The sequence below is a fragment of the Electrona antarctica genome (genome assembly GCF_951216825.1).
Source record: "Electrona antarctica genome assembly, chromosome: 7".
Taxonomy (NCBI): Eukaryota; Metazoa; Chordata; class Actinopteri; order Myctophiformes; family Myctophidae; genus Electrona; species Electrona antarctica.
Window position 1 is genome coordinate 42,354,126 of NC_136812.1, and position 25,032 is coordinate 42,379,157.

Here is a 25,032-nt window from a genome sequence, read left to right on the forward strand (position 1 = left end):
AGTGTTCTAAGAAATAGTGACCGTGGTACTCACTCTACACCCTGTAGTGCTTCAATCAGCTGGGTCTTCTGATCAGGGGCCATCCTGGCAAACACAGTTCCATGCAGGACCAGCTGCACACAACACAACACAACACAAGTGTCAATTGCAACCCCCGAACTGCAATCACAACTGTGTTTAGAATTGCTCTCGTGCTCCCTTTCGGTTAACAAATATTTATAATTATTTTAATACAAATATTCTAAAGGGATAATACAAATGCGCTAGCTCCAATACATAATACTTATAACTGTTATGATGAATTAATTATGAAAGGTGGATGAGTATTAATTTGTAAAGCCGGGGAATTCTACAGTATGTTGTCTTGACTTGACACAAGTTAATTTGCTGTAAGAAAACAGGGCGTCCTTGAAAAAGAGAGCATGCTCTAAACAAATTTAAGGCTCCTAGAACAGCCTTTACTGTAATGATTTAAATGTGTGTGTTACAGTGTTTGTGGTCCCACTGCCCCCCTACCTTCTGGAGCATGTCTGGGAAGTGTTCTGCGATGACGGCGAAGGACTTTCCGCCCATGGCAAAGTGGTAGTGCTGCAGCAGCTGAGCCTTGGGCTCGTCCACATGACACACGTCCTCCAAGCTGATGGACACTTCCTGTCGGGGACAGATTAGGGAGACAAGTAGAGCTGTGTGAAGATACAACCTGAATGATGGACCAGTGTTGATATGTCAACCTCTTGTCATGGTCATTCCTATCCACTTCTCAATAGAGGGTATGCACGTTGCGCGTCGTATCATATCCCCAAGTTATGGGGGAATGCCTACTGAGTGGCAAAAAACGACTTTCTGGCCTTGACAGCCAATACATCCAACAGAAAAGTCCTATCTTATTGCATAAAACAACATTAAACTCGAAATTTCGAGGAAATTGCAAGTGTGGTTGCAGTATGTACAGTATGATGATGATGATGATGTAGGGCAGGGCAGAAACGTTTTGGGGTTGCTCTATAAAAAAAAGTCGGGCAATTTAGTCTGGTTGCTGCAACCACACACTAAAAAAAGTAAACATAATAATAATTTAAAAAACAATATATGAGTATATGACCTTCACATGCTTCCTCACCTCTGATCGTGGCATCTTGCCGGGCTTGTCAGCGTATCTCCAGGTGATCTTGGCAGACTGTCCGTCTCGGGGGGGCAAGGCATCGGCGATGATGACAGTGTCGTCGGGAGGGATCATCCCACAGTCTCTGGCCACTGAGATAGCGGTCAGCATGTTGTCCCCTGCATGGGCAGAAAGAAGATCTTGAGTAGAGCGAAAGGTGTGACTACTGTGGTACTGTGCTGCTGACTACCGTCATGCCCTTTGATTTTAAGATGTTATTGTTTGCTTACAAATCATTAATGTGCTACTGCAGCTCCAACATCTCTCCAGCATCTCTGACATTTTACAAAGACACCTTCCACCAAGATCGCTGAGTAGCATCCCGTTTAAAATAGTGAAAATTGCCGGTTTACAAGCTTACATGACGCATTGTGAGCTTGTTGAGAGATACAAGGTTTCTGCCCATGTCATTTAAAATGGTCTTGTTTTTAGGTTGTTGTTATATTTGATTGTACAGCACTGGGATCAACTGTTGTTACTTAAATAAGGATTTGGATCACCAGAATCACGGAGGGAGCTGGACTGCCTCTGGGATAGAAAGTAGCTAAGCAGATTAGGAAAACACCACAGACCACTGTCCTGGAAGCCTTCAGTCAGCCTACAGCAACGTCCTAGACGTGTGTGTGTGTGTGTGTGTGTGTGTGTGTGTGTGTGTGTGTGTGTGTGTGTGTGTGTGTGTGTGTGTGTGTGTGTGTAGCGTGAGGAGAGACTGTGTGTCTAGCGTGAGGAGAGACCTGGCACTCTGATGCCGTTTAAATTGGGTTGACTACAGGGATAGGTGGGCGATTGAGGAAAGAGGGGGAGACACTAAGAGAAAAATGGAGAAAGGGAGTGAGAAGAAAAAAATAAATGGCAAAAAAAATACAATAAAATTAAGTGACAGAGAAAGAGAGAGAGAGAGAGAGAGAGCGCATTAGGTGGACTTAAGAGCTTAAGCAGAGTTTCAGATTGTTGAACTTTATTAGTCGAGATTCCAGGAATAGCTGAATAAACACTAAGAATGAGCCTGAGAAGAGCCGCAGAGCTCCAAGCAAGCAACACTCCCAGCGAGAAACAGAGGTTGTGTGTTTGTAGTGTGGTCTGTGTCTGTGTGTGCGCGTCAGACGCCGTCTGTGTGCATTTTCAGCATTGACCATGATTGTGTTGACATTTGCTCACTATAGAGGTACAGTACTCTGTGTATGTGTGTGTGTGTGTGTGTGTGCTGCTCACCAGTAACCATGACAGTGCGGATATTGGCTCTGCGGAGGTCCTGTAGAACTGCTGGAGTCTCTGCCTTCAGTTTGTTCTGCATGATGATCAGGCCCAGGAACTCCATGTTGGTCTCAATGTGGTCCCTGACATGATGAACACGCAATCACTCATCAGGCTCAATAGAAATCACCCTAGCCTGTGCCCTCGATAATTGAGGGCGAGAGCTCCAATACGAGTTGAGCTCAGTTTACACTTTACACCAATGATTATACAACGGGTAGTTTCGAGGAAGCAATCCGATTGGTTGAAATAGCCATCTTTCTTCCCTTGCTTCAAACGAAACGAGCATGATGGCACACCTACTGTAATCAAAACATAAAAATCAGCTGTGCTGATGAGACGGAGACTCGCAGAGCAGAGCCGGGTGAGTGACTAGGCTAGCAGTTTGCATGGGATATTTGTGGTCGTAGTATCTAAATCGAATATCTTAGTTACAATAAAATTTAGTTAACATGTTTTTTTTGAAGGGTAACTGTTGTATTGCAATATTACACTCGAGGGTGTGCTTTATGGTGATTATTGGCACTTCAGTGATGCATGTGAAACTTGGCTAAAGCCTCATTGCATCACTGGACTGTGCCAATAATCATGATAAAGCACACCCTCTCGTGTATTATTGCTTCGGAACACAACAAAAACAGCTCATGTTGGCTCATTGAGTAGCAAGACATTCAATTTGTTGAAGCAGCACGTTTCAGAAGATATCAAACATTATAACCAAACAGCGACAAGTGCAGGCGTGTACAGCTCCCGGGGATCGCTCATGCTCACGCTGTAAACACAGATTAAATGGCAGCGTTCTGGACAGAGCCAAGTGAAGACCAGCTCATCAATCTCTTTGAAGCATTACCCCGTTTCAATCTGCCGTTATACACACACACACACACACACACACACACACACACACACACACACACACACACACACACACACACACACACACACACACACACACACACACACACACACACACACACACACACACACACACACACACACACACACACACACACACACACACACTCTAGTGAAGTGATGCATGTCGGTCTGTCTTTTTTAAATGTACAGCACACACCTACCTCTGACACAGAGCAAAAGAGAAACAGAGAGAAATAGTTTGTATACTGTAAGAGTATACAGTATAATTTATATACAGAATATAATCCAATAGGTTCAAATGCCTGCTCTTTGCATTGATGTGGACTGTCACTGCCCTGTTTTATGCCGTTTATATCTCACATCCCGGAGGGACTGTTTCAATACCATTGCCATAGAAACAACAATGGGTCAGTGGACTGTTCAGTGATTATAATGTTGCAAACTACTTTTGGGGATTCTGTTGCAAATCGCAAATCTTTAGTCTCAACTAAGCCTCTGAGCCCTGGCCTGCTTTGAACTGCTGCAAGGTGTACGTGACTGTGTGCAACCTCTTTCTTTCATAACTAATGAATAACCTATTGTATACTCTGGCATACACTGTATGACAATGTTTGCAAAAAATAGCCACACAAGATGAAGTTTCTTCCTCTTCTTCTATTTTTCGCCTCACCTACTGTATGATGACATACCCAAAATAGGGTATTAATGTGGTTAAGTCGGTCTGTGGCTTTTATAAATATTTAACCAGTGAAAAGTATTACCAAGGGCTTGTAATAAAATAACTACATTGGATCCACGTGTTATTTTTTTTCCATTTCCTGAAAAGTAATGGTTTTGTCACCCGACAGTGACAATATGTAACAGGGTGACACTGAACTGGGGTGAGGGGCAGCTGTGATACCTGTTGATGTTCTGGACTTTGTGCCAGGTGAGTTTGGACTCGAGGCGGCGGTGTGCGAGGGCGATGACCCTGAAGCCCTGCTTGGTGTAGTCCTCCAGAACCTCTGCAAAATCCTCTGGTACTGGAGAGAGACATAGAGAGACCAGGAATTATAGACCCAGTCATGCAGGGAAATACTCCTCTCAGGAGGCTATATGAAGGGGAAGCTGACGAAAAAACAACATCAACCTGACAGACACACCTGAAAGAATGAAGTAGAAGAAAAGAAAAAAAAGAAGCAGATCGTTTCTGTGAGTTGGTGCCTTTTCGCACAGCAACGGTAACAACGGAAACAAACAAGATGGTCACAAGAGGTTGTAATGTTGAGGATAGCTGTGCTTGTGCATGATGGGCCCATAGCTGAATGGGTAGAAACGTACGGTAGTGTCCCTGAGTAAGACGGGTAGTAACCCCACCTGTCCTTGGCATGTTAGTACACAATCTACACATGTATCAGAATGGACATGTTCTTGCCTACACCATCCCTAATGAACCAACCAATTGACAAGGGACACAATTTCAAGAGGGAATTGGCATAGCAAAATGGAAAAGAAACAAAGAATAGCAACAAAAAAACCAACATGACAGTTGTGTTGACATCTCACCTGTCTCCTTCTTGCAGAGACTGGCCACCACTTCTGGCGCTCCCTTCAGATATGCATCCATGCGTTTCTCTCCCAACAGGCGAGCAACCACACTCATCCTCTGGGACGCCGAGGAGAAGGGGAACTGACGCACAATTCCAATCTCATACGCCGTCTGCACACAACACACCATAACACACACTTTAATTGCACTTTTAATTTCTGTTTCATAAAGATAGTCAGATGAAGGTCCCATAGACTGAACCGTTGTGTTTTCCATTTTAATAAACTTAATTAATAAACTTTTCAACTGCATTTGAAGACAGTGTGCGGGAGTTTTTTCCTTTTTCACTTACACTTAATGCAATTTAATATGCAATAAATCCCAATTGCTGAGACAATATCATTGTCTAGTTGAAGCACCAGGAGATTTGCTCATCCCATAAAGAAGAAGAATTGAAAAGTAGTTCCCAAAACTGAGTTTGCCCAAAAGGTTAAACAAGTTTGCCTAGTCTTAAGGTTTCAAATCCTTAACCGGGCCAGCTCACATAACAGAAATAAGGACAACTTTGTGGAACATTGTCAACAAAAGGAAGTGGGACACTTACCGACAGCTCGTACAGTTCCTGGAATGACACAAGAAGAGAACATGTGATGAGAAAGTGATGTAACATTTTGGTCTAATAAGCAAAACCCAGTGCTGTGCTGTGCCTGTGACATGACCTGGTCTTAGAGTCGAGGTCATCCAAAACCCAGTGCTGTTCTGTGACATGACCTGGTCTTAGAGTCGAGGTCATCCAAAAGATTGGCATGCTCAACTCCCACAACTTAGATTAATGAAGATTCTTAAAAATACTTAATCAAAAGGGAATAGCCGCACTCACAAAATGCGTTTCAAGCTTATTTGAAAGCAGCAGCAGTCACAGAAACGTGCTTGTTATTTCGGTGACTGCTGCATTGAAATAAGCTTGAATTTTATGAGGGTGAATACTCTGTCTTTACTTGACAAGAAACTGAACCACTAACTCCCGATGATCAGGTTGGTGCCTTGCATGGTTTCCTCTGCCATCGGTGTGTGAATATGTATGTGAATGGGAGAATGTGAAATGCACCGTAAAGTGCTTTGGCGAAAAAGTGCTAAATAAATGCAGTCCGTTTACCATATAAATGCAGTCCATTTACTTGTAGTTGATGTCACCAGGGATTGAGAGTTATTATACCACACGAGCCTTCCGCATCCACAAAGTCATCCAACGTATCATCACAATAATCATTTTAAATTGATAAAATGGCCAACCTGCATATCCATCGTCTGTCCAATATTTGGAGAATGACCACTCGGTTTTGCAATGGGAAAAATAAGTGAAACCTATACAATTCCACAGCTGACAGCTGGTGTTTGAAATTGGACGAGCCACACGTGCACAGTGCCAGACTTTGTGTCTGTAGAACTTGGCCTAGAACTTTATTCGGTTGCCAATTTAATTTAATATTTATTTTTGATCATTTAAATGCTTATTCAAATCAAGTGTTCACCCCTAAATTCAAGCGAACTAAGCCAAACAGAGTGTGATTGTGTGTGTGTGTGTGTGTGTGTGTTACGCACCATGTCCTGCTCTGTGGAGACAGCGGGTTCGGGGGGTAGCAGCTGTTTGGGCGGGCGCACCACGGTTGGCATGATGCGGTTATGTAGTGCTGTCTCCTCCTCAGTTGCTTCCTCCAGGATCTGAACAGATCAAAGAAGGGATCGGAATGTTGAATTGAGGATTACAGTTAGCAGACAGAAGACTACTTCTTCTTCTTTTATATTCATTTTGTGTTTTGGCACAATGCTTCTCTAAGTTCCTGGAAATATCTATTTTTGTAATACTGTACTGTAGATCTAAAAGCGTAGGCTTTGTGTGGCCTAGAGAAGTATCAAGTTCAGCAACGTTCTAAAGTGTCATCCTCTCACCCTCAAGGACAAACAGGCCCATCAGAGAAAGCCCTCGAGACGTCCAGGACAAACAGGCCCATTAGAAAAGCACCAGGGACCAGTGTGTCTCCCACAGCTTGGAATACTGCCAAGTCTCATTGTCACAAACATCGTCAATGAAAAGCGTGCAATGCCGTGCATGTTGTGCTAAACGTTAGAAACAAATGCTGCCTTGTCTGAAGCATGTGTGAGAGTGAAGGGTGAATGAATCAGGGCCAGGGATCGACATCGGTTTTTGCCATAGGACGAGAAACTAAGGGGAGAGGCAGAAGGCGAATGGTGCCACTGTAGCCAGTTGATTGCTTTAATTGAAACGCAACATAAAATATAATCCTCCAGAGATCCGCGGCTCTGTCTATTTGGGGACAGGACAGTGGTCCCTGGCAGGCATATCTAAAAATGATTTCACCATTGTAAAGGTTGGACTTATTACAGCTGCCAGAATACTGCTGCATAATTGGAAGGTCCCTAGAACACCTGGGCTTTGACCAAACACTTGGTTTGACCAAACACTTGTGTTTGATTGCCCCCCCTCCCCCCATCAAACACAAGTGTTTGGTCAAACCACGTGACTTCCATTGGAAAAGCATTGAGGCGGCCATGAAACACGGACGGAACAGACCAGACCATGTTCGTCTGATATGTGTGTACAAGGCCTCACCCAGCCTGTGGCTTCAAACATCTTGAGGTCGAGTGGGTCTCCAGACAGCTGTCCTTCTATCTTGGTGAGGGAGTGGCAAGTAGCCATGCAGGCCACAAACTGAGACTTCACCAGGCTCTCCTTGTATGGATTCTCCTCTGACACGTGGAAACTGGAGGTGGGAGAAATATTGGGAGAGATTATATCCAATAATTACACCATGCGGTACAAACCCTGCTGGGATGCACACGCAGATTAGACACATGAACGGACCGACATGCGGAAACAACGGTTGGACATGCGCTGCTCCCGTGCTGGCGGTTAGGTTAGGGTTTGAGGTAGGTTGTCGGTCTAATGACAGTCGGACAAATAGTTTGTCTATAAACTAAAGCCTGTTCCCACTACCCACCCTGCTCACATAAACAACTTTTTTTACATCTCTCCATTCCTGATTTGACCACGTCATTTTGATCCGAGCCCCGGTTGGACGTAGCGCGTGGAAGGAACACGTTATTCCACCCAGTTATTTCCCCCTCCATCAGGCAGACATTCCTTTACGGTGAATTCAATGAAGAATCCAAAAAATTAAGAAAAAAAGTGTTTTCTAGTACCTTCCAAAACATGAAGTAAATACACTTTTTTAACAATTGAGGGGTAAACGAATGAGCTCCAGTTGAACCTTGCCATATCTTCTGTGGTGATATTTTGGAAACATTTTTCAGACTTTGGCAGAGAGGTGATAATATGAGTGGTGATTTGGACTTGATCGATCGGTGATCGTTTTTCTGTTAAATCGGGTCTCCGATAAATTCCATTCACCAAGTTCCTTCTTCATTTTTGGATTATTCATTGAGGAATGTTTTAACAAATGAAAATCCTCAGTCACCACTCACCAGGTAGGTAAACGACAGCAATAAAGTCATTACTGCTGTATTTTATCTGTTATCTAGTAGTTGACCATCATACCTGCCATTTTCAACTCTCTGGACTCCCCATAGGTCAAGGCCATCTTCTGTCAGAGTTCCAGTCTGATAGGACAGAAATAAAACACATGATCAACCACTTCCTCATCCACACTTAAAACACCCATAGCACCGGTCATTTAGAGGTTATAAGTTAACCACTGATTGCTGAGCTGAGATTAGCTGTATCTCGTGTGCTGTAAAGTTACTCGAGCACTTAGCTCCAAAGCTAGGGCCACTTAAGCCGTAGATACTTTGATGTGCGATAAATAGCGATCATCATTTTGACTTTTATTTCACGTTGCTGTAAGAAAAACATCAGGGATCTCCATATAATATGGATACAACAGTAACCATTGGTTCACAATGCCGATGTCCATATTTGTCCACAGATTATAGACTTTTCCATTTTTCCAAATGTCCTAAAGGGGATGCAAGGATTAATGTGGTTAATCCACTATGAAAAGAATCATCTCTTGCAGCCCTGCAGACCATATGCCTTCCCCAGGCAGTGCTGATGCATGAGGCTCCCCACCTTGTCGAAGCAGACGAGGTTGAGCTGCCCACAGATGTTGATCCTCTGAGGACTGATGCAGAAGATGCCGATGCGTTTGAGCCTCCGCTGGGCGTAGACGATGCCTGCCGTCATGGCGGCGGGAAGCGCTGGTGGCACTGTGATGGTGATGATGTCCAACGACTCTATGACGATGGTCTTGGCTGGCACCTGGCAGGGTACATACACACGTTTAACCTAAATGTTCAAATCAATATTTAGCTTCTTTACTGTTGAAAATAATGTTATTTGAAAATAAATCAGTAGCAGTAATGCCCAGCGACACAGATAACATTATGTATTGGCATATAGACCGTTACAGACTTACAATTAACAAACTAACAAAATAAATACCTTAGAATGTATTGTCTTGTCTTTCCACCAAATTGAAAATGATTGATAGAGGGATCAATAAGGACTCGGATCGATAAGCAGTATCGATACGTTGATCAATATATCCATACAAATGAACAATTTCCATCCCTAGTGTTGTCACAGCATTAGTTCAATAGCAGTAGTCAATAGTACTAGCCTTCCCCCATCTATTAAGTTTTGAGTACAACCACAGAAATCTAGGTTTTTAGGAAATCAGTTATACATATTTTTATATTTTACAGCTAAATCTACCCTGTACTGGGGCACAATGTAAGCTGTTCATCTAGCCACAAATCGCAGGAGTGTACAGTACAGTCTACCAGCCAAGCGCTTAATGCAGTGTGCCAGCATTATTTAATAGGCTAATCACCTTATTCTGAAAGCCGTTTCACTCGAAAACCGAGAAAAAGGAAGTCAAAATCTGCTATGTAACATGTCCCGCGATTGTCTGCCTGTCTGGCTATGCAAAACAAATGTCCACCCAAAGATCAATCTAATGAAAGATGTCAGCTGATTCCAGGTGCCTTACCCCATTGGTGACACTGAGGATGATGGTATAGATGAAGCCAATGCCGGCCACCGCCACAAGGCAGAGCAGGAAGAGGTAGGCATCGCGGTAGAGCTTAAAGTCGGTAGGTTTGGGGTAGAGGATGGAGCGCACCAGTTGGCCCTTGGCTGTGCTGAAACCTGCAGGGGTGTGAGTTAGACGAGGATCTTTAATGGCTTGTTTGAACACAATAAAGGGGAAAGACAACACTTAAGGCGTAGAGGAGAAGGTTTAATGGTGTATTTGAACGCAATAAAGGGAAAAGACAACACCCAAGGGGTAGAGGAGGAGGTTTAATGTTTTGTTTGAACACAATAAAACACTCAGCCACTAGAATTTATACATATTTTCTTTTTCTACCACTGCGTTGTGTGGCTAAATGTGGCTCATGCCTGCAGGTGTCCCCGGAAAAAGAGCTCACAAGCAGTGCACGTGGAATAAAGCTTAACTAGATATAGTTAAGCTATAACAGGCCAATGTGAAAAGGGTGGGATATATTCCTCGGCCTAGTAGGAAAGTCTGTGAAAGATTTCACGTAAATTGCACGGTGCGGTCATGATTTGAGGCCATTTGTTCCAAAAATGTGTTTTGTAAAAATCCACCTGTTGGTGGCGCTATAACAGGGCAATGTGAAAAGGGTGGGATATATTCCTCAGCCTAGTAGGAAAGTCTGTGAAAGATTTCACGTAAATTTCACGTTGCTTTCATGATTTGAGGCTTTTGGTTCAAAACGGTGCCAATCCTGCCAACTTTGAAAGCCAATGTTAGCCAATTAGGATGGAATATGAAATATCGGACAGATCCGGCTTGAACACATGACTATAGAGATAGTGTGAAACGATTCGCGGGATTTTTGGACAGAATCTGGAGGAGTAATGTTTTTTCAAAAGTCGGCCTCCTGGTGGCGCTATAACAGGCCGTTCTGGATAATTTGGGGCAGAGGTTCATCGTTCATCGAGTGTGTGTGCATCGACCGGGTTAACGGTGCCGGAGATTAGCTGTACACAGATGGACGGACGGACATAGTCACACACACACACGGACAGAGTGCAAAACATACTCTCTCCCCATGCCGTCGGCCTGCTGGAGACAAATACTGAAAATGCTGTTTAGGTATTATCATTCTAAACCTGTGTTGCTGCTGTTCTACTACATACAACCAACCAGTTGATGAAATCACAGGTTGGGCCATTAACCTTTGCTTTTATCACATTTCTGATACCATTCATGTTTATGGAAGATGCCTCTAAACATGTATTCTATTTGCTAGTTTTGAACCATTTCAAATACTCTTTCAGCTTAAAAATAATCAATAGCCAAAAATAGGCGATCTACGAACACACGCACACACAGACACACACACACACACACACGCACGCACCTGTGCTGACCACCACAGCCTTGACCAGCTCTCCGGTGTAGAAGCGAGTCTGGATGACATGCGTTCCACAGAACAGAGTGTGTCTCTTGTGCCCTTCAGTGGTATAGACCTGGTCCCCCTCTGAGTCTGAACCCTTATCCGCCTGGGAGGGGTTGGGAAGATTGGTCTTTGTGACTGGAACACTCTCACCTGCAGTGAGGAGAGAGGACGGGGGAAGAGAGATTGTGTTACACAGTATTTATTTATAGTGCAGTTGGAGAGGAGAGCCTGAAATGTCAATGAAAAGACGATAGAGCAAAGGATGGTGGGTGGCATAGATAATAAGCTGGACTCGACTACTAGCAGCCAGGATGCACAAGAGAACAGTACCGTTGGCTAACATTAACCCATTTTGACCCGAGATCAGATTCTAAAAATGTCTTCTACATCCTGACAGTTTTCTGAAAAAGCTATGTTTCTATGTCAGTCGTTCTTCGATTTTTCAAAAATAGCAGACGTACAAGCTCGTAGCGCGCCACTCGGTGGCGCGCTATGAGCTTGTAGATCTGCTATTTTTCAATAGCTAAAGCATAACATAATGCTAACACCAAAAGGGGATCCCGCCCAAAATGGGTTAATAGGATGCAGGGCTGGGCAACACTTTTGTTTGTCATGACATTGATCTACTTTTTACCTGACTAAGACGTTGAGATCTGCCAATACATTAGGAGGAAGACATGAGGAGGATGTATGTGTGTGTGTGCATGCATGTAGTGTAGTCTCCTGTTTGGGACTCATGGTCGTGCAAATGCTGATACTGTTTTGCTGACTGTGGCAAGTGTGTGCGCTTTGGCAGATAACCAACCAGGTGCTTTTGTCCCCTAAAAAACATTTAGTGAAATCCACCAGAGTAGCTACTAGGCGGGAAACGTTGGGTTATTAGGTTCAAAGTGTGCTAAATAAAACATCACCTTTGGAGCATCAAGTACAGTGTGTGTGGATACGTGTGGGGACCACACACACCACACACACCACACACACACACACACTTTGACTTTCCCTTCGTCACATCCTGCAGTCCCCCTATAGCAGCCATCTGGAACACAGCAATGTAATGTAATCTGGCCCAGGCGCAGTACAGGAGAGAAGGAACTCTGCTTCCATTCCTGCTGTTTTGTTTGTTTTTTATTTTAGGAACAGTCCAGATTAATACAGTGTTGTGATAAACAGATAAACAGTTTCACCCCAATAGCAGCTTTTCAGTGCCTTCTGCCAGCTCTATTCATATTTTTAATTCACACTTTTAATGCCAATAGAAAAATCTGTGATATACACACTATATCTAATTTTCACGCGGCAATCCTATAGTATTAGAGACCCAGTCCTGATGGTGGCGGTAACTTCACCATTATGCCGATTTTGACCGAATAGAGCGAATCTGGCGATGTCATTTCCGGTTAAACGGAACGCAACATCCGCTAGCTTTCTGCACTGTGTTACACAGTCATCTGTCCGGGATGCTATGGGATCATCGTTTATTTTAATATCCAAGTCAAATCCAAGCCCCGAATATCGCATTTCACGCAGCTATTCACATAAAGACGAGGATTTCGCCAAACTAGCCAAAAGTTGCTACATTATGCTACATTAAGGCCCCCGATTATAGGGAATAAAACAATTACGTCAATTCCATCAACGGTAGGTTTGGATTAATTCAATCCGTCAAATCCGTCAACGGTAGTTCAAAGTTAACACATTACAAGCAAAGCCCTCTAGGGAAAACCTGGCGCCAGTGCCAGAGAAATGTAGCGACCCATAGCTGTTATGGTCTCCTATGGATACAATATTAGCAACCTGCGGTGGTAGCATAATTAGCTTAGCTTGTTTTCAGGTTTTCTAAAATAGATTTTTTTTTTTTTTTATGTTTTATCCCACAATTTTGTAACCGATTTTTTCACCCAGTGTCAATTATCTAATGTAATCCTGGGCGCTACACTTCCTCTGCCAACCTGGGGGGGCAGCGGACTGACCTCATGCTTCCCTCTATGCATGAGGAGTCCCTAAAATAGATTTTAATCAAATCTCGTATCTCCTGATTGGCACAGTAGGGTACAGTAGCTATACACGAGATTATCTAATTTTGGCTCAGATTGGGTTGGGTTGGGTTGATTTTTACTATGTAGTGAAAGACACACAGTGGGAGGGGAATCGAGACCGTTGAGCTCTGACCTGTGAGCATGCTCTCGTTGACGATGCAGGTGCCGCTGACCAGCACGGCGTCGCAAGGCATGATGGTCCCGTTGCTAGGTATGACCATGATATCACCTGGGACCAGGTCTGTGGACATGGCCTCTTCGATCTCTGTGGGTCAAATGAAGGGCAAGGTAAGGTAAAGCAGTGGTTCCCAAACTTTTTCATGTCAAGGAGCCGCAAATTGACACTAATTGGCCCGCGGACACCCATTTGAAAATATATACCAGGGACCCCCATAAGAGAACATTTTACGGCTCTAGCAATGATTCTCAACCCGTTTAATTTGAAGGACCCCCAGTTTGATGTGCATATTTGTCAACAGACCCCCATTTATATTGTAAAATCAATGTTAATTTAACTCTGAGAGTGTACAAATGGTTCCGTTTGTACACTTTCAGAGTTACAGACCCATAAGGGTCCATACATTTGGTTCCAAACTACCATTTAGCTGGGGACCCCCTGGAACTCCCTCAAGGACCCCTAGGGGTCCCCGGACCCCACTTTGGGAACCAATGAGGTAAAGAATCAGGGGACAGGTGGAGAAAGAAAAGCGAGTGATGAAACAAAGATGGGAATCAGAGAAGGGAGGGGGAAACGTGTGGGATGCCCAACCACACAAGAAACATCAAACAGGGTGAAAGCAGAGCCATAGAGTAAGACAGTTACGCAAACTCCGTTCACTTCATGGGGCCGGTCTAATGGCGGCTCTTCTACATAGACTTCTATTGGTTATTCCCTTTTTGAAGGCTTCAAATAGGGACAACCGGAAGTTTACGGAATGCATTGCAGTCTATGGGCTCGCGCGAGTACATGAACCACGTGACCAGGCTGTTTTCTGCCCCCTCAATATCGCAACTCTTCTATTAGATGGCTCTGGGTGGAAGGACAGAGTGAGGAAGAGAATGTGAAGAGGAGGGAGAGAGAGGGAGGGAGGGAGAGAGAATTCAGAGAAAGGGGGAAGAGGTATTTTGTGCGTCAGAGCCCCGGAATCTTGTTCAGCACATCACTCATTACTCACACCGCTCTGAGCTGTGAGAGAAAGAGCTGAGGCATCATATGCATGCGCTGCACCGCACCAAACACACAGAGGACAACACCGTCCCACACAGCAAAACACACTTTAATATGCTTTACAGACACAGTGACAAAGTGATTGTAAATAATGTATGTAAATGTACGAATACACTAAACAAACAAACACACACAGTCACACACACACACAGTGTCACACACACACAGTCATACAGTGTCACACACACACACACACACACACACACACACACACACACACACAGTGACACACACACACAGTGACACACACACACAGTGTCACACACACACACACACACACACACACACACACACACACACACACACACACACACACACACACACACACACACACACACACACACACACACACACACACACACACACACACACACACACACACACACACACACACACACACAGAGAGAACCCATCGGCTAATAAAGGAGAAACAGTGCCCTGTTCGACGTTAGTCAACAGTCTCGAGAGCCTAGACAAGGAGTGACTGTGCAAGTATTGCTTTAAGTTACACTGTCGTACGATAATGTCGCATGCCCGAAAAAAGACAACCTTCAAGCTCAGCATACATCACACTGTGCCGGCTTAAACTCTACTCTTAAAATACCCACAAACAGTGGCAAAAGCATTTATCCCATAATGGATCCCCACCAAAGTATACATCAGACATACTGTATGTATGAGTCTGAGCTCATATCAACTCTCTCATTTAGATTGGAGCGCTAGGGTTGTCACAATTATTACTTAATCGTCTAATCGCAATTATTTGAGATAATCGCAATTATTTTGTCATAATCGTTTCCATGTTGAAAGATAGCAAATAGCAGATTTACAAGCTTACAACGCATGACTTAAGCTTGTACCTTTAACCTTTTATAAAGTTTTTTCTTTTAATGCCATTTCTTTTTTTTTCTTTTTCATTTCTTGGTATATTTCAGTTATTTGTCATATCTGCCCTGTGCACCTTTTCATTACGAAGCCTAAAAGGCAAACTTTATAAAATGTTCCAATTTCCAACGCCGAAAACACAATTAAATCGTTAATCGCAATCTTGTGTGACAATAATCGTCACCTTAAGTGTGTCATCGTGACGGCCCTATGGAGCGCCACACTCAATAGTGTAGTGTCTTGCTCACAGTTAAAATAGTTCCTAAGCACAGACATTCCACAAATACATTGAAAATGATGGAGTAGAAAAAGAGCGTGCTGACAAACCGTTGTTGGCTCGGCATACGGATACGCGGACAATACTGTGAGCTGCCACCATGTCATGAAGCATGATATATTGCTGCAGAGAGAGAGAGAGAGAGAGAGAGAGAGAGAGAGAGAGAGAGAGAGAGAGAGAGAGAGAGGAGACTAGGTAAAACTTCTGGAAAATAATTAAATTTTCCTCAACTTCTTCTTTCACAATCTTGTGAAACTATAAAAAGATTGTGCATTTTCTGTCAGAGATAGTTATACAATATACATCCATATAGGAGACGTTAGCTTTATACTTTTGATAAACAGTGTACACACAATGGTTTGAATTCCTTAAGGTGCTTGTATTCCATTTGACATCCTTCTCCTGTCACAGCAGCTCACAAATCTTGCTGCTTGCTGCACATTGTTGTACCTCACCGAACAGATATGGGAGTTTTTTGTCATTAGTCATGTTTTCAAACTCTCCACCTTTGTCCACCACCTATGTGATTATAATGTGCGGGTGAGGAGGAAGGAAATTGGGCCTCTTCACTTCCTTCTCAGGTCTTAACAAATTATAACATTTGGTAAATAATTAAGTGATTCAAAAGCTTTAAATAAAGTTAAACTAAAAATACAAAACAAATACACATAAACATAGGTTTAATGTGATACAGTAAATAAATGGCTTCTTCTGCTATGTGCGACGCGTGCGCGTGTATGCACGAGTGCGTCAGAGAGAGAGAGAGTTTGGTGGCGAACTAATGAACCCAGGGGCAACAGACCATGCAGATGGGTCTTTATGCTGAGCTGAATGGACCTGGATTAGACTGGGTGTGGGGCGGGGTAGGGTGGTGGACGTGTGATGCTGGTTTAGACCCGCTTGGCTCAGCTTGAACTGGCTTGGACTGGTCTTCACTGAGTAACGTTTTACAGAAAAGAGCAGAATGGCAAAGGGGACCAGACAAAGGCATTGTAGTAGTTGTAGTTTGTTTCACCTTTCTTAGGACACCAGCTGGCTGGGGCGTTTATGATACATTTACGAATACTACAGAATATAACCCAAGTCTGCTACAGTATCAATAGCTTCAGACTTGTTCCTGGTAGGTCAAGGTCGGTAGCAGTGAGGTGTGGGTTGACTTATAACCTGCAAGCTGGGTGGGTTTGGATAAGGTACTAGAAAATATAAACACACAGACACTTTGTGTTTTAGTGCTGAGGCTTCAAATTCTTTCCCTAAGTGGTAACAGTACTACTGTAGCTTTCGTTTACAACTCTGGCACCAAAACTGACAATAGGCCCAACTTAAAACTGAGCCGAAAATTTAGTTGTGCAGGAGATTCTGGCGGGTTCATCATACAGGACGTATGATGAGCATCTTAGATCGGCTATTTTCAGGGCGGAATAGAAATCTGGCTTTAGACGGAACCAGCCCTGGTTGCATTGACCGTACCTTTTTAATGGTGTACAGAGAGGTAGCTATGGATATGACCGACATGAAGACGATGGCACAGGCGTAGTAGTAATACTCATCGGCACTCCACAGGATCACACTGAAGAGCTGGAAGATGTAGAAGGGATTGAGGACCTGCAAAAGGAGAAGAGCAGCGATGATGATACGGGTAAAATTCATAACAATCTCTTGTTGCCAGTCCACCGTACACAAAAGGTACAATGCAGTCCTTGCAGACTGGACGCGTTTTTTTGGGGGGGGGGGGGAGTGGAGAAGGACGCAGCAGTGTGCATTGTACAAGGACCTTTAGATTGTTTATTTGCAGTCGCAGCAGAACTTCAAGAAAAACAGAATAGAGACAGTGCATAATATCTTTATGAGTGGATTATCAGATACGAGAGGCATCACGTGGAACAATGAGCCAATTTCACACTCTGCACCTGTATCTCTGTATCATTGTCATTTATCATTTTTATGTATTTATTTGCTTATTTGTCTGGACTCTGGACTGGCCCAGTCTCCTATAAAAAAAGGGTGTCGTCATTAGCATATATTCATTCTCCTGCAGCCAATGAGTGAATGTGAAAAGTAGCAGTAACGACACAATAAAGACACTGTGGGAAAGGAATAGGTGGATCAGCTTCCCCTCAGGGTGTTGGAGATGCTGTGTGCATTACTAACACAGATTCTGTTGACCCAAAATGTTCTTCACAGAAGACACTTCAATCCGACTGACTGACTGACATATTGACTGTCCGTTTGACCGACTGACTGACATATTGTCTGTCTGTCTGTCTGTCTGTCTGTCTGTCTGTCTGACTGACTGACTGAAAAAAGCATTTGTTTAAGGAACATGTGCACATGGCAGTCTATAATGGATCATCAACGTACTTGACTGCACCTGTGGTTTCCCTTTGTCATGTGTACTTATGTCATAGTGGCACGGGCATACACCGTACATTTATGTCATGTGTTTTCCTTTCCAGAAACTGTCTACATACAATGCTACTTACGACCACAGTATGAGTTCTCAATGATTCATATAATCCTCACTTGCCCCACACTGAGCTGTGCAACTTCACGGTCGGTGAGTTGACAAAGTGCAGTACTTGACCATAAAAACCTCCCGGCATGATGCCCACTTGAACTGCTCGGTGATGAGACACATTCCAGTTCTTAGCATTGCCGTTTTCCCACAATGCAAGTTGAAACATTAAGAGCAAACTAGCTTCTAATTATAGGGTTTAAATTCCAGAGAAACAGCTGAGTGCGTAGTGTTGTGCAGGGGCCCCACCTCTTTGATAAGCAGCTTGAAAACGGAAGGCACTTTCACTGCAATCTCATTCACTCCAAAGAACAGTCTCCTGTCAAGGGTCAGACAGAGAGGAGAGTCATTTACACACACGGGTCAAATGTCACATTTCACACACCCATCAAAAGGACCGCGACGCTCAGTGAAGGTAAAGACCTTCACATTTATAAAGTGTGTGTAATAAACATATATTAAAGCCATGCAGTGTTGAAGAAGTCATGCAAACTGTCGTCCAAAATAAATATTCATACAATATTCAACTCATGAAACTATCGTTGTGAAGGCAACTGTTCTAAACAGTCAACCGGTACTGTACAACGTATTAGTACTGGTGGTGTTACCTGTACTCCTGTTGGTTGCTGGAGAGCCCTGTGCTGTGCTCCGAGTGTAGCTCGGAGCAACTTAACTCCCGATCCTCCAACCCTCTGAGATCACAAAGACAAATCAATGTTATGGATTTTTGCCAATTTCCAACCGTACCAAATTCTACCTCTCATTCTGCTCCCAACTTGGCGAAATTGACAATTATAAACCCCCATGTTTATCAATTGGTTGTTCAGCAGGGCTCGATACTGGACCGAATTCTGTACAGAGTGTACGATACATTAATATTCTGCCTTCTGTGTGTGGAAAATGTGATCACTTAAAAATATGGTGATGAATCGGTTATTTTTTTACTCATAGCGCGCCACCGAGTGGCGTGCTACGAGCTTGTAGGTCTGCTATTTTTGAAAAATCGTGAAAATGTTTATTTCAGAAAACTGGAGGTTTTGAGGTCAGGCCTAAATGGGTTAAAGGATTATGTGATGCTACTTCTGTCAACATGGTCAGATTAATAGTAGCATCAGTGTTCTATCTGTACTGTCAGTCTCTGAGGTGAGAGTATGCTGGAGGAGAGGCAGCAGAACGATACCGACTGTGAAGTGTGAAGGTGTCAGCAGATACGCAGACGACAGAGTGCTTACGTTAGAACTTCAAAGTTCTGCAGGTTGTCGTTCCAGTAGTACGTTGTGCTGTGGAGCGTAAAATAACGGATCTGAGGAGAGGACAGGCGACAGGAGAGTGTGGGGGGGGGGGGGGGACATGGGGAGAGGCAGGAGGGGAGGGTGGGAGAGAGAGAGGCAGAGATGGAGAGAAACAATAACATTTGTCATCAAAGAGACCTGAGCGAGAAACTCTGGATTGAAATGGAGCATGTCCAAGAGAGAAAGAGAGAGGAATGTCTAAGAGAGTTTGTGTTAAGAAAGTATGAGACAGAGAGTGTGTGTGTGTGTGTGTGTGTGTGTGTGTGTGTGTGTGTGTGTGTGTGTCATTACTGCAGATCCATGTGATTCAGACCTGTGTGGGCTGGTAATCGGCGTAGCGCCTGATGAGGTCCTGAGCGGGACTGCCGTCCGTGGGGTGGGGGGTGTATCCGTTGGCCAGGGAAGGGGAGGCCGAGGTGGGGGAGGAGGGGAGGGAGGTGGTCTGGGTCTCCAGGCTGTGGTACGGGTTCCTCCCAGGGGCCAGCATCACTCGCACCTTGGCCAGGAACCAGCGTCGGAACTCGTCCTGGTCACACAGACACACAGACCGTGTGTAAACATGCAATGAATCACTAAATGCAAACTGAAATTCTTGTTTGGGGTGTTGTAGTGTGTCTGCCTCTCGGTCCAGAATTCTCTTCACGGTCACGGGAACACACGTGTGTGTGTGTGTGTGTGTGTGTGTGTGTGTGTGTGTGTGTGTGTGTGAGAGAGAGAGAGAGAACTGAAGCCCCCCAACACACACACACACACACACACACAAGCACGCACGCACAGGGCGCTACTGCACAAACGTCAAGTTGTTTGTACAAGCATGGTTGCGTGTGAGCCTGTGTCCGTCTGGCTGTCGGCCTGGTTGTGCCGGAAATGTATTTTCTGCGCTGATACAATCAATTGGTTGTATTCGCTCACATGTACTCTGTGGCATGTGAGAATGAGGTTAGCAAATAGCAACCCTGGGCTGCATGTGGGACATTTGCTTGGAGGCACCAAAAGGCCAACTTATGCTTAATTTATACTGTGAAAACAATAAATCACTGTTTTGTGGAACAGGTATTACTTTGTTGCACGGCTATTTTGAACACATGACACCATCATACAACAAGGTATAAATCATCAACAGCACACATGAGTATACAGCAAACTCACAAAATGGATCCTGCCAGGATGAGGATTTGGACAATGGTTTTCATATGCATGTTTTGTTCTAAAATATGACATATTTTGGTTTTGTGGGCCTTTTTCCTGCTTTTTATTATATAGCACAGTGAAGAAGGAAAGGAATGACCGGAGCAAAAGGTCCCCGGCCAAGATTTGAACCCACTGACACTGTGATTGTGATAAGGTCAGTACTCTAACCATTCTACTATTGGGAGTGGATGCTAAACTATGACTTCTATCACTTCTTTCAGTCCCATCATACGACAAAACAACAACCACGGCAATGGTCAAATACGCTACTGAGATCATGAGACATGGTGTCAATTGGAGTACAGTTCATATTGATGGGGTTGAATGTGGATGTCAATAATATTGTATTCCATTAGCCTCGGGGACTGCAGGCGGTTTGTAAAAAACAAAAAGCCTGGGCGAACAAGCCAGGAAATGTGGCATAGGAGTGGGAGTAAACCTTGCATTTCACTAACCAATAACAGTGCAGAGGGACGTCGCTCAAAATTTGAGCAGATCGTGAACCAATAGGATCCACCGGCTGTTTTCGCCTGCAAATTTGAATCTGCTCCTCTAGACCAGAAATCACACTGGCTGGGCCAGGCTAGTATTCTATTGACACCTGTACCATTCCTTACTCATATTAATGTAGTTAGATATGTATTTTCTTATGATTCGTTTACATTTAATATATTTCAACCCTAAAATCATTTGAGAAGTAAGAACCCGTAAAATTCCAGAGCCTGATTTGTACCTCACTGTGCAACGGAAATAACTGTAAGTATAAGTTAAGCATAACTTTCTACCTTTTTCTATCCTCCTGGGGATATCCGTTCCTCACAACACACACACACACACACACACACACACACACACACACACACACACACACACACACACACACACACACACACACACACACACACACACACACACACACACACACACACACACACACACACACACACACACACACACACACACACACACACACACACACACACACACACACACACAGAGAGAGATGACTCACGGTGGAGCGTAGCAGCACCACCTGGGCGTCGCGGGCGGTGGTGCGGCAGCAGGTAGACTTCACACACCACTCGGGCATCCAGTACAGCAGCAGCAGCAGGAAGCCCCCCGTGAACAGCACCCCGAGGCCCACCAGAGCCAGACGCCAGCGACACAGACGGTAACTCTGCAGCTCCTGGAGGACGGGAGAGGAGGTGAGGGGGGATGGAGATGAGGTCGGTGGTGTAAAAAGTACAACATAGATTAGTAAAAGTGATTGCAAATAGCAATAATAACATATTATAACTTGTGTTTTTATTATTATAACACATGTTTATCACAGAGAGACGCAATAATACATTCAAAATAACATCACACATACGTGTAAAACCAGGTCAAACTTCTGCATTAACATCTGTATGCTGAATGGTCTAGCTGATCTACATAGACACGCTGTGAGCTCGTAGATCGGCTATTTTAACTATTTTAACTCCATCTCTACCGCTGGCTGTTAGCATAAACCCCAGTGCCAGCATACGCGTTCACTTTAAATACGGTGTTCGCCCGCCCCCCCCTGCCTCCTGGGACAGGGATATGGCGCCACCTAGCGTCGACGTACAACGGACTTGGGGGGAAAAAAGGTTTAAAAAAGAAAAAGAAAAGAAAAAGGCAAATAAGTTTAGGGATGAGGGGTGGCGCAAGATATACACTTGTGGGTCGATATACACTTGTGGGTCGCAGACCCCCGCACGCACGCACACACGCAATAGCCGATCTACCAGCTCACAACGTGGCGCTTCGCACCACATTGTGAGCTTGTATATCTGCCATTTTCACTAGTTTGGTTCCCGGGCAAAGGTCTAATTTCTCAGGCTAAAAAGTTTGGGAACCCCTGGTATAGAGCATTCATTAATGGCACCAGTAGCACAGTGTGAGATAGAGAGAAATATCATATGTACCAGTGGTACAGAGTAAGATAGGGGGATAGAGCATTGATTCACCAACGGTACCAGACCACTGGTCCAGAGTGAAATAAAGAGGGACAGGGCCAGCCATCAGTCACGTACCATCTCATCCTCCTCTCCCTTGTTGAGAACCTTCATGTCTTCTCGCTCCATGCTGCAGACCGTTTAGCCAAGCCCCTCTGTCCAGTCACTGGAACGACACAAGAAAAACAACACACCATATCAGACCAGAGAGCACACACAACGACAACTCGGCGACAACATTATCACCCACATACAGTACACTACAGTCTATTTCACGGTCAATAACAACACGTCGTCTGCATGTCAAACAATAAACCACACCGTCATACCGTTTACTAGTACAGCCTAATCAAATCCTCATCGTCAATTTAGTTAAATAAACACTGAGGATTTTACTGTGTATATAGGCGTCGATGGGGACAAAGTTGTCTAAACTCACTGCACTAATCTTGGACAGGTGACTGGGTGGGATCCCTGACAAGAAGCTACAGTATATGTTATTGGGCAATTACATGCATTACGGCATTACAGATAGCAAACTGCTTCAAACTGCATACTATCTCAAGCAGAGAGCGGTCTATGCTGCCTGGAGGAGGCCAATGGGAGTACACTGGGGAAAAACAATGAGCCTGCATCCCTCATGTGGCAGCCCTCCAACAAACGCTGGATGTCATTGAGAAAGAGGAGCGAAGGAATAATTGATGTTTCAACAGGTTTCTAGAAGGCAGTGAGGAGGGCGATTCCCTGGCATTTCTAGGAAACATTTGAATAGACATTTTGAAGAACATCGACTTCCCATTAAGGGAACTGGAAATGGGACAGAGCACGTAGACTTGGAGTATTAGCAAACAAAGGTCCGGTTCTGAACAACCCTTGGTGCGTAAAGTCACCAGGAAGGAGCATTACATCATGGCCAATGTGCAAGAAGATGCTCCATTAAAAATAATAATAATAAGTCTTGGTGAGGTTGGTGAAAATGTTATATTGAGTGATTTAAAAAAATAAAAGTTTTTTTTGTCACTGTACATCCGCTCTCTCGGATGACAGGCATGAGCTCCGATGCGGGCAGGGCTGGTGGAGCGCTAATTTAAGTTTCTGGCTTTGCACACATTTTATTACATGAATGTTTATATTTTGCTTCTTATTGTAGGCCACTACAGGAGTTAATACAAAACATATACAATTAAAAACAGTAAAAAATTGTTTGAAACACCAGAGGCCTCAATAACATAGTTAAGAAGTATTATTACATGCAAAAGGTGACCGTGTGACATAGCATTTATGCAGGAGACCAAGCTATTAGCACAAGAATACCAGAAACATTGTAATGATTGGGTGGTTTGGTGGGGGCTGTGTGTGGCAGTAGCAAGAGCAGAGGGGTGCAACATTAGTTAATAAAGCAATTATAGCGGCAACAAAGCTACAAAAAGACCAAGCGTGGCCAGCTACATTGCTGCTCAAACACCACTGAAATGTCCCTCAAGCCACACTGCATAGATACAGTAAGTGAAAAGGGGAGAGTTAACTAGTACTGGGGACTGGTTACCACTACCAGTTATGAAAAGGTTTTCTTCTTTTCACACAATGGAGCAGTAAGTGTGGGGAGAGAGAAGTAGTGTGGAAATGGTGAAACAAAAACATATGATTGATTGACACTTCACTGCGTCATTGTCACTGAAAAAAGTTGAAGCCCGGTAAAATGTCACACCAGTCACGCAGCAACTACTGTAGCTTAGCTTAATGTTAGACAAATGACTTGTAGCCTGTTGCTTTGTCGTCTCTAGTGTCAACGCTGCATGAGAGTGTGGATGAAGCAGGGAGAATTCAGTTGATTCTTTGTGAAATCCAGGGTAACAGAATTATACTGGCAAATGTACAGTATGCTCGAAATATATTGTTATGGAATAACAAACGTCCACAAATGAAAACTAGTACCAATATGTATATGGCATAGAGGAAACTGGAAAACTTTGCTGAAGGTTTAAGCATTTTGCACATCACTGTCATGTTTTATTTTAATGTAATTAGTTTTGGTTTATAGCCTATTTATTATAGGTTTATTTTAACATTCCATATCAAGTTGTGATTTTAATTTGTGATTGAAAGAATTGTTTTAAATGCTATAAATCATGAAAACATTAATAATTATTTGTGAAATATAAAAGGAAATTAAGCGTTTCAATATTGACTACCGGTCATTCTTTAGCAATTAACGCAACTGTAAAGTGAAAAGGCACCATAATAAAATCACACCCGTGTGAAGTGAGGGGCGCTTTACCAACCCTGATCGTCTTACATCATCACAATATCATAACATCATATGCCGATTTGCTCAGTG

General features: G+C 43.8%; 1 protein-coding gene across 4 annotated transcripts in view; it reads right to left on the minus strand.

Annotated features, from left to right (window-relative positions):
* Positions 1-25,032, minus strand: part of atp13a3 (ATPase 13A3) — a 72,655-nt gene that overhangs the window by 16,107 nt on the left and 31,516 nt on the right. For all 4 annotated transcript variants that reach the window (XR_013790445.1, XM_079506362.1, XM_079506363.1 and 1 more), the window contains 22 exons: positions 22,773-22,860; positions 21,728-21,901; positions 19,838-20,050; positions 19,465-19,535; positions 18,841-18,924; positions 18,482-18,551; positions 17,188-17,322; positions 15,768-15,840; positions 13,461-13,592; positions 11,253-11,441; positions 9,854-10,011; positions 8,932-9,120; positions 8,401-8,462; positions 7,456-7,606; positions 6,426-6,545; positions 5,428-5,445; positions 4,841-4,994; positions 4,197-4,317; positions 2,375-2,499; positions 1,121-1,281; positions 517-651; positions 34-113 (listed from right to left, as the gene is read on the minus strand). Coding sequence is in view for 3 of the 4 variants with exons in the window: in XM_079506362.1 (XP_079362488.1) it covers positions 34-113; positions 517-651; positions 1,121-1,281; positions 2,375-2,499; positions 4,197-4,317; positions 4,841-4,994; positions 5,428-5,445; positions 6,426-6,545; positions 7,456-7,606; positions 8,401-8,462; positions 8,932-9,120; positions 9,854-10,011; positions 11,253-11,441; positions 13,461-13,592; positions 15,768-15,840; positions 17,188-17,322; positions 18,482-18,551; positions 18,841-18,924; positions 19,465-19,535; positions 19,838-20,050; positions 21,728-21,901; positions 22,773-22,823 (2,666 nt within the window). In the remaining variant the exon portion in view is untranslated. The remainder of the gene's footprint in view (positions 1-33; positions 114-516; positions 652-1,120; positions 1,282-2,374; positions 2,500-4,196; positions 4,318-4,840; positions 4,995-5,427; positions 5,446-6,425; positions 6,546-7,455; positions 7,607-8,400; positions 8,463-8,931; positions 9,121-9,853; positions 10,012-11,252; positions 11,442-13,460; positions 13,593-15,767; positions 15,841-17,187; positions 17,323-18,481; positions 18,552-18,840; positions 18,925-19,464; positions 19,536-19,837; positions 20,051-21,727; positions 21,902-22,772; positions 22,861-25,032) is intronic.